Consider the following 14,826-nt stretch of genomic DNA (forward strand, 5'->3'; position numbering starts at 1 on the left):
AATTCAGGCCTTGAATTATGGAGATTGGAGGGAAAAAAAAACATTTGGCCAATGCATACACAATAGCATAGAAAATACAAACATCCAGAAAAAAATATATTTTATGAATATAAAGTGTTTAGGTATTGGCATTTGTAATGAAAGGCTAAATTGAAAGCAAAATTCCCTCTGACATTGTAGGTTACTGCCTTTTTGGTCCACGAAGAAATTAGATTTAAACAATAGGCAAAGGCTGCAAGGAAAATGCAGGTCACCTCTATAAATTCAAACATGAGTGTGTGTGGGGGGGAACATTTTGAAGAAAATTCATATCAAAACCCTCACCACAACTCTGTTCTATTAAATTACTCTTCTACCACCCTCTGTTCCTCCCCCCTCTCATTCAAGGCTTCTCCAGTTGGATTTCCTCCTCTATGATCATGTTTCCCACGTCTTGGTAGGGGCCCTGCACCAGAGAGCGCTGGATCTGATCATATGTGGAGCAGCATTCCTCCAGATTTAGACCCTGGATATGGATTGAGGTAAGGGAGGTTATGATAGGTTGACTTCCTCTTCCCTTCTTCTAGAACTTGTTTGATTGACTGAAGAATGGTGAAAACAGTGACTGTGACAGAGAGAGGATCTGATTCAAGTCCCACCTCATAGATATTCTCCTCTTCCTCTTTGACCTTTTTCTTCTTCAGTTGATTGAGTTTCTTCGTCTTGAAAAGGAGAGGATGACATCATAATATATCGTAAATCTCTTGGCCAATGGTGTGAAAAAGCCCATTGTCGTTATACAGTAAGATTACCATACATACTAGCAGTTTTCAAATGACAAAATTCACTATTGGAATGAGAGCAAATTAGGAATATTAGATCTAGTAGCCTAGCATCAGCAGTAGGAAAGGTGGCCTGCTTGGCTCTCTGACCTTACAGAGCATCATGGTACCATGCAGAATCACTGCCACCATCAGTAACATTGCCTCAGCAGTCAGGATGCTGTTCTTGGTGCTTTCACTGATATCCAGAATCTTCACCATCGGCCCTGAGCAGGGTGGGAGAGGGGTTGTATAAAGGTCATCAGAGTAGAACTCACCTGCTGCTCTTTTATGGGAGAGATGCAGGCTAGATGTGAATGAAAGAGATATAGAATGTGTGTGTGGGGGGTGGACAGGGTACCATGCATCAGATTGCAGCAAGACAGAGGAGAATAGTTTGAGATAAATTATACAAAACAGCCAGTGTATGTTTAGCGGTGCAATTATAAAAACAATGCTCCGTATGTCACACAATTTCCCAGGAAAACCTATAAACAAAACATTTCTTTAACATTTCAACATTGGTCAATTGAATTAAATCAGAGGGATTACTACACAATGTAGCCATTCACTGGTGGCTTAAGTCTGGGTGCTTTAGGTGGATTGCAATCTGGTCTGATCTGTGTGCACTACCGGGACCCAACTTTTAGGTTAGCAGGTTGTAATGAGACCATCACAGATGATTTACTGTGATCCACAGGGAACAGATACTGCCATTCATGGTGAATTCTACTGGACTGGGCAGTGGTTAACTGGATTTGTGGATTACAAAGCATTCTGAATTGCTTAGCTGGTTTGACCCCACCACCCAGACACCCACATGTACATACACACACATAATAGAAATACTGTACAACAAAGTACTGAGAGTACAGACCAGACTAAAGCTTTTGAGGGTTACACACACAAGACCTGAAGGAAGGTGACATGGGTGCTTACTGTGAGGGCTTCACACACACACACACACACACACTCACTGTAGACCTGCAGGAAGGTGCCGTGGGTGTACACAGAGTGCCGCAGGGCGCTGTGGTTGAGAAAACACTGGTACAACCCTGAGTCGTTCAGACGGGCCTCCCTCAGGATGAGTGTGTGACACATGACCCCTGCCGCAGTCAGATTCCCCCCATCCACTGTCACATGGTTGTCTCTCCGGTCCACTCCCTGCGGGGCGGACGTGCCGTTGACCGTCTGGATGCTGATGAACCAGGTGGTTTCCACGGCTCCCCTTGTGGCTGAGTAGCAGCAGCGCAGGTGGGCGGTGTGAGAGAGCTGTACCCTCAGAGAGGGCCTGTCTGGCTCCAGAGTAACCTGGATACGGCTGAGGTCACCGTGGACACCTACTAGAAGGCAGAGCAGCAGGAGTAGGATGAGGTTGACCCATAAGACACTGATCAAAGGTCAGTTATTGACAGCATATCTGTCCAACTATTGGCCCAAAACACTGATGATAAAAAGAAACTGGAGACTAAAAACGCCACACAATCAAGAGTGCTGTAATATTATGTCTCTTAACATCTCTTGCTATTTAGAGTTATAAGTGTTTGGTATAGATTCTAGTGTGTGATGATTGTGGACTACAGGAAAAGGAGGACCGAGCACACCCCCATTCTCATCGATGGGGGCTGTATCGGAGCAGGTTGAGAGCTTCAAGTTCCTTGGTGTCCACCAACAAACTAACATGGTCCTAGCACACCAAGACAGTTGTGAAGAGGGCACGACAAAACCTATTTCCCCTCAGGAGACTGAAAAGATTTGGCATGGCTCCTCAGATCCTCAAAAAGGTTCTACAACTACACCATCGAGAGCATCCTGACTGGTTCCATCACTGCCTGGTATGGTAACTGCTCGGCCTCCGACTGCAAGGCACTACAGAGGGTAGTGTACATCACTGGGGCCAAGCTTCCTGCCATCCAGGGAGTATATACCAGGTGGTGTCAGAGGAAGGCCCTAAAGATTGTCAAAGACTCCAGCCACCCTAGTCATAGACTGTTCTCTCTGCTACCGCACCTCAAGCAAGCAGTATTGGAGCAAGTCTAGGTCCAAGAGGCTTCTAAACAGCGTCTACCCCCAAGTCATAAGACTACTGAACACCTAATCAAATGGCTAGCCAGACTATTGCCCCCCCCCCTCTACACTACTGCCACTCTGTTATTATCTATGCATAAGTCACTTTAATAACTCTACCTACATGTATATATTACCTCAATTACCTCGACTAACCGGTGCCCCTGTACATTGACTCTGTACCGGTACCCCCTGTAAATACCCTCACTATTGTTATTTTACTGCTGCTCTTGAATTATTTGTTACTTTTATTTCTTTTTTTTCTATCGGTATTTTTCTTAACTGAATTGTTGGTTAAGGGCTTGTAAGTAAGCATTTCATTGTTGTAGTCCGTGCATGTGACAAATAAAATGTGATTTGATTGCACAACCATCTGCTCTGGTTGGAGATACGGTTCATTAGAGCAGAACAGATACATTACTCACAGCTAAATAATCTCATGTTCCAAGGGATAAAATGGGGAAAATTGTTTTAAATGTTGCAATGCATGGTTTAAAGGATGTTGAACCTATTCATATTAATTCACACAAACGGCATAGATTTACACTTCGGTCTCATCTTCATCCTCCACCTGTAATGTAACTTTTCAAATAAAGGTGGATATGCACTGAAAGCCTAACTACCCAGCATTGTTTATCAGCACATCCTAGCAGCCCCTTACTCACCAGCCCAGAAGCAGAGGAACAAGAATGTCACGGCCACCATCCTCTTCACTGTTTTATATTGGTTGCCAGTCGTTGCAGAAAATAAAAGGCCTTTTATAAAAAAGTATTTTGGTCCAATGTTATTTTGAGTGTTGTGCCTTTCAACAGAGCTATACACTTCTACCCAGTTGTCTTGTGAATAAACCTTCCTTCCTCTTTTGTTGGTCTCTCGGTGTCAGGATATATGCTTAAGTGACTGCAGTGTTCTTGAACTCCAAACAGTAGAAGACCAAAAAAAAATGGTTGTTTTTAACCCCCATTTATTTTTTTAAAAAATACAATAAAAAAAAAACGTACCTCATTTCTTCTGAAGTATACAATTAAAAACTCTTACACCATGAAATCAAAGCCAAAATACACAGTATAGATCTTGCATATTCATTTGTTTATAGATATACATGTGGCAGATGCATGTGCGACAGACCAGACCCTGTTCTATACAAAGCACTGGCTAGCTGGTGCAAACATGGCGCTGGTCAAACCTTGTGGTCGCTGAGGTGAACACACACAATACACTTTGTAACATACATAACCCTGAGATAGCATAGTTACAGGGGACACTGCAGGACTTACACAGCCACCCTACAGTCAATCCCCCATAAACCACCTATCTGAAACCTTGGATTACCTAGAAGTAAGGCCAGGGGGGTTTCCGGACCATGTGACCTGACTAGGAAAACCTCCTGGCCAGACCTAGAATGCATGTTGCTTTAGAGATTGCAAGAAAGGTATTTCACTGTAATTGTACATTAAACAGGAGACTTGATGTTGGTCACCCAACTCTTTCTACGTTCATTTCATGGTTCTTCTACCTTAACAGCCAAACAACAGTGTTTGTTTAAAAAAAAGAGCCATTTGGGAAAAAGCTTGATCGTCAGAACAAGGCACCCATCTCTATACAAACATATAAAACTAGACCACTATGTATTTGTAAATAGGATACATGAGGGGAAGCAAAGGGAAGACAGAGAGAGAAAGAGAGAGAGGATTGTAAGCACACGTTTGCCAAGTAGTCTTGAGACTACAGTGGCGGTGGAGGTATTAACCTAAGCTGGTATAACAGGATTTAACCTGCTCATTACTGTGCTTCAATGGTGAAAAATCCCAAGTTCGAGATAATCTCTTTAACCTCATCTTGTTGCCATCTAGTATTGTATAATACAAGTGAGTTGTCTCACATATGGGGTCTCTGAGCAAACAAAAGCTATCCTCTTTCTCCCATTGTTGGCAAATGCATAGTACATAATTACATATGTTCCTCTCAACAAACCATCACCAAAAACAAAACCTCCCGACCCATTTAAGCAAATGAAACAAAAATAAAATGATGAGAGTAGTAAGGAAGTAAGGACTACATTTCTACGACTTCTAGAAGGAAGACAGGATGAAGGAGAGATGGAGACTATTATTGTGGACTTGGTGATGAAGAGGGGAACACGAGAAAATAAAGGGGTGGGGGGTAAAAGAAAAAAAGGCAATGAAGTTTCAACACAACTTGTAACTACGCCCTCTGCTTCTTAGAGTAACTATCAATAACATTTGCATAACTACATATTTGGGGGAGGGTGTAAGGGAACGGTTGCTGTGGCCACAACGAGAATGCATAATTCATAAGTGATCGTGAAAGATAACTGTCATTCCAACGTGAGAGTGACGACTAGTCGCGCCTGCAATTCCTGCATCCGAACTCCCCAGACCGGCTTCTCTTCATTCCAGAAGTGGTCTATAGAAACAGTAGCTTAAATCAGTAATGATGGGTCTCATCTCAGTATCCTTCTGTATCTTACTGTACTGTACCGCCACCCCATGCTGTCCCTAAACGTGGTCCAGTCAATATCAAAGTGACGCTAGGTGAGTCATGTCTATAACACAGTGCAGCCCTGCTCACACATGGTAGCAATGAAGAGAGGATTTGAACGGCAGTGTGATTGTCAAGTGTCCAGTTGAATTTAGTTCATTAGTCTGGGGCAGCAGCATGGATGGATGTATCACAATACAGTCTTCATACAGGCTTAGATATCATTATCTCCCTCAACACAGGCCCTCTATGTTTCTACCCACTGTGTTGTTTTCTCTACATGTGACGCTGGAGTTTGGATGCAGGAGAAGCAGAGAGCCACGGCTGCTTACTGTCAGCATCACTCTCCAATCAGCATGACGTGACTTTCTCCTATAGTAATAATAAGCAGTTGGACAATATAAACAGCTCATATTAGGATCTACAGGTACATGGGTGTGTCTTTGGTCCCGTTTCCCAGTTAACAGTTCAATGCCACTAGTCTAAATCATCAAAAATAATAACAATAATTACAATCAACTCCTGAAGAAAAATATGCACAAAAATGGTATTGCTACCATTAAAGAATATAACCTTTGTATCGGACGAAAAACGTATCATACAGCACATAATACTGTGTGTCTCCCTCCTTTCTTTACGGAGAAGCTACTAGCCCTATAGTCAGGAAGTCGACTCCAGTCACATCACACACGTGATGACCGTTCTCCTGTGTGACCATTGCTACTGCACTGGGCTCCCACGCAATGTGAGTATCAGAGAATGTATGGGTCTGACTGATTGTGTCTATAACCAATTCTTTATTTTATTATATAGATTTTTTTTAAACCTCTTTTTCTCCCCAATTTCATGGTATCCAATTGGTAGTTTACAATCTTGTCTCATCGCTGCAAATCCCGTATGGACTCGGGAGAGGTGAAGGTCGAGAGCCGTGCGTCCTCCGAAACACAACCCAACCAAGGCACACTGCTTCTTGACACAATGCCCATTTAACCCAGAAAGCAGCCGCACCAATGTGTCGGAGGAAACACTGTACACCCGACGACCGTGTCAGCGAGCATTGCGCCCAGGCCGCAACAGGAGACGCTAGTGCGTGATGGGACAAGGACATCGATGCCAGCCAAACCCTCTCCTAACCTGAACGACGCTGGGCCAATTGTGCGCCGCCCCATGGGTCTCCCTGTTGCTGCCGGCTGCGACAGAACCTGGACTCAATCCCAGAATCTTTAGTGGCACAGCTAGCACTGACTTAGACCACTGCACCACTCGGGAGGCCCCTATAACCGATTCCACAGCACATTGAACACTGAACTTCAAGTCTTCTCTCTACATCTACCTCCATCACCATCTAATACGCTGCTAATCAAGTTGGTCTTCCAGGGTAAAACCCTTCTGCCTCCTCTCCTCCCTTACTCCTCTCTTCCTTACTGTATCCCTCCATCTCTAATGTCCATCCCATCTCTGTGTATCTGTCCATCCCTCTATCGCCCGGCCCAGCACAGTAGCAGGGTCCAAAGGAGAGGCGGCTGAAGTCAAAAGCAGTACACACACTGTCTATATCCCTAACAACATAATCAATTCCAATACTACTGGATGAATGTTTGGGCCATAATTACAGTTCTAATAGGACTCTATTACAGTAACTCCAGAAGGCCATTTTGCTTCTACAACACAAACACACGCGCAGACCGTCTCAACAATTGGGGTAAAATGTAAAAATGTATGCCTGCATGACTAAGTCGCTTTGGATAATAGCGTCTGCTAAATGGCATATATTATATATTATCATAATAATAGTAATAAATATTTGCAAATTCAATGTTGGGAATTCAGTGTGGTTGGTCACTTGAATTGGATTATACTAACTTAAAGGTGCATCACTGCTGTACTTTGGCATGTACTGGATATAGGGGCCTACTAAATGTTCAGTAAAATGTCTAAATTTGGAAAGTTTCCCAAAAAATCCCAGGTTTTTCAGAAATCTCCGGTTGAATGACTCCCAGAATTCCTCCTTATTCCCCCCTGAATCCAGGAATCTTCCAACCAGGATTTGGGGAAAACCTGTGAATTTTGGAAAAGTTACCAGAATTTCACAACTCTGAGCATGTTCCTGTCTTGTTCTACAGCTCTACATCGCCCCCTATAGGGCTGACACTAGTATCTCTCTCTACATGCATACATGGGGGTTTATTATACAGTCCAAACCCCTACAGTTGGCAATGATAGATATATTTACTGAACATGCACTGGGGGAAGTAAATGTTGTGTGTGTGTTTGTGTTGCAGAAGCTCACAATCAATAAGCCCAGGTAGCATCTCTCTCACAGCAAACTACTGCTCCAATCTTTGGCACCTGTTTGCAAAACTCCCATCTCTCACACGCTCACTCACTTGCACATACTAGCATGTTCACAAACACGCAAAAACACAAACCTCAAACACACGCCTCCCACATTGCATTACACAACTACTTTGCGTAAAGCCGTCCTCCTCCGCCTTGCAAGGGCCTCACGGTTGGCTGCGACCCCCTGGAAATCTTTAACAGGGGCTCAGGCATGGCAGTGGAGCACAGAGTGTTTAGTAAATAGGAAATTCCAGGACGCATTCATCAATCCTCCAAAAGCAACTGGAGCACTCCAATCCAGCACTTACAGTGATCTGAGGAAGACCAAGAGATGACAAGGTTAAAGGAAAGAGTTGGTGAGATTAGACAACATATCCTTGACACAATTCTAGTATTAATACCCATGGCATGGCATTGCAGAGCCAGAGGTAGTTGACCTAAAATCGTATATTACTCTAACCCCAACCCTTATCTTAACTAGAGAGATAATACAAGATCTGACCCTGTATCAGCGGTAAAGAAAAACTCCTCCCATGACAACAGTATAAAGGGTTGTATATGAAGGTTATAATAATAATAATATAATAATAATAATATATATATGAAGGTTCACCTGGTGTCCCACTAGAAGTTTCCCCCCTCCAGGGAGAACTTAGACAGGGCCTTCTGCAGCCGGTGGTGCTCCTCCTCAACACTCTGATGGAGCAAGATCAATACACAGTTAATTGCTGAATCACACACACACACACACTTCACCCCTCCGTCTCCGCCATCCCTTCCTTTCATAATATTCTTTCCCTTTTGTGGGTGCTCTTGTGACATCACACAGCTAGCTGCAGACAAAGGCCATTGTCCCAGAACTCCAATTTCACATAGCCATTTCAGTGACAATAGCAGCAGAGCAGAACAAGCCCTGGTGAAGTGATTTTCTCTATCTTTCTCTTCTATGCTGCTGTTTGTCCCCATCTGTCCTCCTTGGCTCACTCCTTTTATGCTTCAGTCATCCTTTGCAACCCCATTACTCAATCCTCGACAACTCCCTCCCTCCCTCCCTCCCTCCCTCCCTCCCTTCCTTCCTTCCTTCCTTCCTTCCTTCCTTCCTTCCTTCCTTCCTTCCTTCCTTCCTTCCTTCCTTCCTTCCTTCCTTCCTTCCTTCCTTCCTTCCTTGCTCTCTCACCTGCAGTCTCTTCAGCTGTACCTCCAGACTCTGCAGTTTCCGGCACACCTCCTCCATCCTCTCCTGGGACAGAACCAGAGGAGCACTGATGCCTCCCTCCTCCTCTATCTTCATCCCTCCACCCTCCTCCCCTTGTAGTCCTTGGTCCTGCCTCTCCCTTCCATTCTCCTCATCAGGCTGTGAGTTGTCTGATAGGCTGATGCTGCCAACCAATAGCCTCTTGAGGGACATGACTGTGGCAGGAGACAGGAACATAACAGTAACAGGAACATCAGTGAAAATGGTAACCGTTTGGACCAATCAAATAAACCCACTCACCTTCGTTTAACGCGCAATTGGCCACTTTCACCTGATCACTGTTGCTGTGGCCAATCAAGTCGAAGCCTTTGTCCGAGAGGTAATCAATCAGAGAATGACGAGAGTCCACAGACTTTATCTCATCCGTCAGGATGTCCTTATCTCGTTCTATAGACACAGTAACAGTCTTGGTAGTAAGGCAGTAACAGTCTTGGTAGTAATGCAGTAACAGTAAAAACACAGGAACAGTCTGGGTAACAATGCAGTAACAGTAAAAACACAGGAACAGTCTTGGTAGTAACACAGTAACAGTAATAGCACAGGAACAGTCTTGGTAGTAACACAGTAACAGTAAAAACACAGGAACAGTCTTGGTAGTAACACAGTAACAGTAATAGCACAGGAACAGTCTTGGTAGTAACACAGTAACAGTAATAGCACAGGAACAGTCTTGGTAGTAACACAGTAACAGTAAAAACACAGGAACAGTCTTGGTAGTAACACAGTAACAGTAATAGCACAGGAACAGTCTTGGTAGTAACACAGTAACAGTAATAGCACAGGAACAGTCTTGGTAGTAACACAGTAACAGCCTTGGTAGTAACACAGTAACAGTAATAGCACAGGAACAGTCTTGGTAGTAACACAGTAACAGTCTTGGTAGTAATGCAGTAACAGTCTTGGTAGTAATGCAGTAACAGTAAAAACACAGGAACAGTCTTGGTAACAATGCAGTAACAGTAAAAACACAGGAACAGTCTTGGTAGTAACACAGTAACAGTAATAGCACAGGAACAGTCTTGGTAGTAACACAGTAACAGTAAAAACACAGTAACAGTCTTGGTAGTAACACAGTAACAGTCTTGGTAGTAACACAGTAACAATCTTGGTAGTAACACAGTAACAGTAATAACACAGGAACAGTCTTGGTAGTAACACAGTAACAGTAAAAACACAGGAACAGTCTTGGTAGTAACACAGTAACAGTAATAGCACAGGAACAGTCTTGGTAGTAACACAGTAACAGTAATAGCACAGGAACAGTCTTGGTAGTAACACAGTAACAGTAAAAACACAGGAACAGTCTTGGTAGTAACACAGTAACAGTAATAGCACAGGAACAGTCTTGGTAGTAACACAGTAACAGTCTTGGTAGTAATGCAGTAACAGTCTTGGTAGTAATGCAGTAACAGTAAAAACACAGGAACAGTCTTGGTAACAATGCAGTAACAGTAAAAACACAGGAACAGTCTTGGTAGTAACACAGTAACAGTAATAGCACAGGAACAGTCTTGGTAGTAACACAGTAACAGTAAAAACACAGTAACAGTCTTGGTAGTAACACAGTAAAAGTCTTGGTAGTAACACAGTAACAATCTTGGTAGTAACACAGTAACAGTAATAACACAGGAACAGTCTTGGTAGGAACACAGGAACAGTAAAAACACAGGAACAGTCTTGGTAGTAACATAGTAACAGTAAAAACACAGGAACAGTCTTGGTAGTAACACAGTAACAGTAATAGCACAGGAACAGTCTTGGTAGTAACACAGTAACAGTAATAGCACAGGAACAGTCTTGGTAGTAACACAGTAACAGTAAAAACACAGGAACAGTCTTGGTAGTAACACAGTAACAGTAATAGCACAGGAACAGTCTTGGTAGTAACACAGTAACAGTCTTGGTAGTAATGCAGTAACAGTAAAAACACAGGAACAGTCTTGGTAACAATGCAGTAACAGTAAAAACACAGGAACAGTCTTGGTAGTAACACAGTAACAGTAATAGCACAGGAACAGTCTTGGTAGTAACACAGTAACAGTAAAAACACAGTAACAGTCTTGGTAGTAACACAGTAACAGTCTTGGTAGTAACACAGTAACAGTAATAACACAGGAACAGTCTTGGTAGGAACACAGGAACAGTAAAAACACAGGAACAGTCTTGGTAGTAACATAGTAACAGTAAAAACACACCAACAGTCTTGGTAGTAACACAGTAACAGTAAAAACACAGTAACAGTCTTGGTAGTAACACAGTAACAGTCTTGGTAGTAACACAGTAACAATCTTGGTAGTAACACAGTAACAGTAAAAACACAGGAACAGTCTTGGTAGTAACACAGTAACAGTCTTGGTAGGAACACAGTAACAGTAAAAACACAGTAACAGTCTTGGTAGTAACACAGTAACAGTAAAAACACAGTAACAGTCTTGGTAGGAACACATTAACAGTAAAAAACACAGTAACGGTCTTGGTAGTAACACAGTAACAGTAAAAACACAGGAACAGTCTTGGTAGTAACACAGTAACAGTCTTGGTAGTAACACAGTAACAATCTTGGTAGTAACACAGTAACAGTAAAAACACAGGAACAGTCTTGGTAGTAACACAGTAACAGTCTTGGTAGGAACACAGTAACAGTAAAAACACAGGAACAGTCTTGGTAGTAACACAGTAACAGTAAAAACACAGTAACAGTCTTGGTAGTAACACAGTAACAGTAAAAACACAGGAACAGTCTTGGTAGTAACACAGTAACAGTAAAAACACAGGAACAGTCTTGGTAGTAACACAGTAACAGTAAAAACACAGGAACAGTCTTGGTAGTAACACAGTAACAGTAAAAACACAGGAACAGTCTTGGTAGTAACACAGTAACAGTAAAAATACAGGAACAGTCTAGGTAGGAACACAGTAACAGTGAAAACACAGTAACAGTCTTGGTAGTAACACAGTAACAGTAAAAACACAGGAACAGTCTTGGTAGTAACACAGTAACAGTAAAAATACAGGAACAGTCTTGGTAGTAACAAAGTAACAGTAAAAACACAGGAACAGTCTTGGTAGTAACACAGTAACAGTAAAAATACAGGAACAGTCTTGGTAGGAACACAGTAACAGTGAAAACACAGTAACAGTCTTGGTAGTAACACAGTAACAGTAAAAACACAGGAACAGTCTTGGTAGTAACACAGTAACAGTAAAAACACAGGGACAGTCTTGGTAGTAACACAGTAACAGTAAAAACACAGGAACAGTCTTGGTAGTAACACAGTAACAGTAAAAATACAGGAACAGTCTAGGTAGGAACACAGTAACAGTGAAAACACAGTAACAGTCTTGGTAGTAACACAGTAACAGTAAAAACACAGGAACAGTCTTGGTAGTAACACAGTAACAGTAAAAATACAGGAACAGTCTTGGTAGTAACAAAGTAACAGTAAAAACACAGGAACAGTCTTGGTAGTAACACAGTAACAGTAAAAATACAGGAACAGTCTTGGTAGGAACACAGTAACAGTGAAAACACAGTAACAGTCTTGGTAGTAACACAGTAACAGTAAAAACACAGGAACAGTCTTGGTAGTAACACAGTAACAGTAAAAATACAGGAACAGTCTTGGTAGTAACAAAGTAACAGTAAAAACACATTAACAGTCTTGGTAGTAATGCAGTAACAGTAAAAACACAGGAACAGTATTGGTAGTAACACAGGAACAGTCTTGGTAGTAACACAGTAACAGTCTTGGTAGTAACACAGTAACAGTAAAAACACAGTAACAGTCTTGGTAGTAACACAGTAACAGTAATAACACAGGAACAGTCTTGGTAGTAACACAGTAACAGTAAAAACACAGGAACAGTCTTGGTAGTAACACAGTAACAGTCTTGCTAGTAACACAGTAACAGTCTTGGTAGTAACACAGTAACAGTCTTGGTAGTAACACAGTAACAGTAAAAAACACAGTAACAGTCTTGGTAGTAACACAGTAACAGTCTTGGTAGTAACACAGTAACAGTAAAAACACAGGAACAGTCTTGGTAGTAACACAGTAACAGTCTTGGTGGTAACACAGTAACAGTAAAAATACAGGAACAGTCTTGGTAGTAACACAGTAACAGTCAAAACACAGTAACAGTCTTGGTAGTAACACAGTAACAGTAAAAATACAGGAACAGTCTTGGTAGTAACACAGTAACAGTAAAAATACAGGAACAGTCTTGGTAGTAACACAGTAACAGTCAAAACACAGTAACAGTCTTGGTAGTAACACAGTAACAGTAAAAATACAGGAACAGTCTTGGTAGTAACACAGTAACAGTCAAAACACAGTAACAGTCTTGGTAGTAACACAGTAACAGTAATAACACAGTAACAGTCTTGGTAGTATCACAGTAACAGTAAAAATACAGGAACAGTCTTGGTAGTAACACAGTAACAGTAAAAACACAGTAACAGTCTTGGTTGTAACACAGTAACAGTCTTGGTAGTAACACAGTAACAGTAAAAAACACAGTAACCATCTTGGTAGTAACACAGTAACAGTCTTGGTAGTAACACAGTAACAGTCTTGGTAGTAACACAGTAACATTCTTGGTAGTAACACAGTAACAGTAAAAATACAGCAACAGTCTTGGTAGTAACACAGTAACAGTAATAACACAGGAACAGTCTTGGTAGTAACACAGTAACAGTAAAAATACAGCAACAGTCTTGGTAGTAACACAGTAACAGTAATAACACAGGAACAGTCTTGGTAGTAACACAGTAACAGTAAAAAAACACAGTAACAGTCTTGGTAGTAACACAGTAACAGTCTTGGTAGTAACACAGTAACAGTAAAAAAACACAGTAACAGTCTTGGTAGTAACACAGTAACAGTCTTGGTAGTAACACAGTAACAGTCTTGGTGGTAACACAGTAACAGTCTTGGTGGTAACACAGTAACAGTAATAACACAGGAACAGTCTTGGTAGTAACACAGTAACAGTAAAAACACCGGAACAGTCTTGGTGGTAACACAGTAACAGTAATAACACAGGAACAGTCTTGGTAGTAACAGTAAAAACACAGTAACAGTCTTGGTAGTAACACAGTAACAGTAATAACACAGGAACAGTCTTGGTAGTAACACAGTAACAGTAAAAACACCGGAACAGTCTTGGTGGTAACACAGTAACAGTAATAACACAGGAACAGTCTTGGTAGTAACACAGTAACAGTAAAAACACAGTAACAGTCTTGGTAGTAACACAGTAACAGTAAAAACACAGTAACAGTCTTGGTAGTAACACAGTAACAGTAATAACACAGGAACAGTCTTGGTAGTAACACAGTAACAGTAAAAACACCGGAACAGTCTTGGTGGTAACACAGTAACAGTAATAACACAGGAACAGTCTTGGTAGTAACACAGTAACAGTAAAAACACCGGAACAGTCTTGGTGGTAACGCAGTAACAGTAAAAATACAGGAACAGTCTTGGTAGTAACACAGTAACAGTCAAAACACAGTAACAGTCTTGGTAGTAACACAGTAATAGTAAAAACACAGTAACAGTCTTGGTAGTAACACAGTAACAGTCTTGGTAGTAACACAGTAACAGTCTTGGTAGTAACACAGTAACAGTCTTGGTAGTAACACCGGAACAGTCTTGGTAGTAACACAGTAACAGTAAAAACACAGTAACAGTCTTGGTAGTAACACAGTAACAGTAATAACACAGGAACAGTCTTGGTAGTAACACAGTAACAGTAAAAACACCGGAACAGTCTTGGTGGTAACACAGTAACAGTAATAACACAGTAACAGTCTTGGTAGTAACACAGTAACAGTAAAAATACAGCAACAGTCTTGGT

At 41.7% G+C, this 14,826-nt stretch overlaps 2 protein-coding genes across 7 annotated transcripts in view; both read right to left on the reverse strand.

Annotated features, from left to right (window-relative positions):
• Positions 1 to 83: 83 nt before the first annotated feature.
• Positions 84 to 3,733, reverse strand: LOC118378536 (B-cell antigen receptor complex-associated protein alpha chain). 2 transcript variants are annotated; one of them, XM_035765524.2, is made up of 5 exons: positions 3,533 to 3,733; positions 1,778 to 2,140; positions 912 to 1,027; positions 639 to 701; positions 84 to 505 (listed from the first exon to the last, which is right to left on the reverse strand). In XM_035765524.2, exons 1-5 carry the CDS (start codon positions 3,570 to 3,572, stop codon positions 383 to 385), a joined length of 705 nt encoding a protein of 234 aa, XP_035621417.1. In that variant the 5' UTR covers positions 3,573 to 3,733; the 3' UTR covers positions 84 to 382. The 2 variants fall into 2 exon arrangements, with proteins under 2 accessions (XP_035621417.1, XP_035621416.1); XM_035765523.2 differs by having other exon boundaries at positions 1,778 to 2,143.
• An 81-nt stretch (positions 3,734 to 3,814) lies between these two features.
• The window catches only part of LOC118367665 (rho guanine nucleotide exchange factor 1-like), a 73,856-nt gene continuing 62,844 nt past the window's right edge, over positions 3,815 to 14,826 (reverse strand). For 4 of the 5 annotated variants that reach the window (XM_052494742.1, XM_052494740.1, XM_052494744.1 and 1 more), the window contains 4 exons: positions 9,205 to 9,351; positions 8,887 to 9,119; positions 8,323 to 8,405; positions 3,815 to 8,023 (listed from right to left, as the gene is read on the reverse strand). In XM_052494742.1, the coding sequence (XP_052350702.1) occupies positions 8,334 to 8,405; positions 8,887 to 9,119; positions 9,205 to 9,351 (452 nt within the window). In that variant the 3' untranslated portion in view covers positions 3,815 to 8,023; positions 8,323 to 8,333. The remainder of the gene's footprint in view (positions 8,024 to 8,322; positions 8,406 to 8,886; positions 9,120 to 9,204; positions 9,352 to 14,826) is intronic. The other variant, XM_052494743.1, reaches the window with a different exon arrangement.

Source organism: Oncorhynchus keta, chromosome 34 (genome assembly GCF_023373465.1).
Source record: "Oncorhynchus keta strain PuntledgeMale-10-30-2019 chromosome 34, Oket_V2, whole genome shotgun sequence".
NCBI lineage: Eukaryota > Metazoa > Chordata > Actinopteri > Salmoniformes > Salmonidae > Oncorhynchus > Oncorhynchus keta.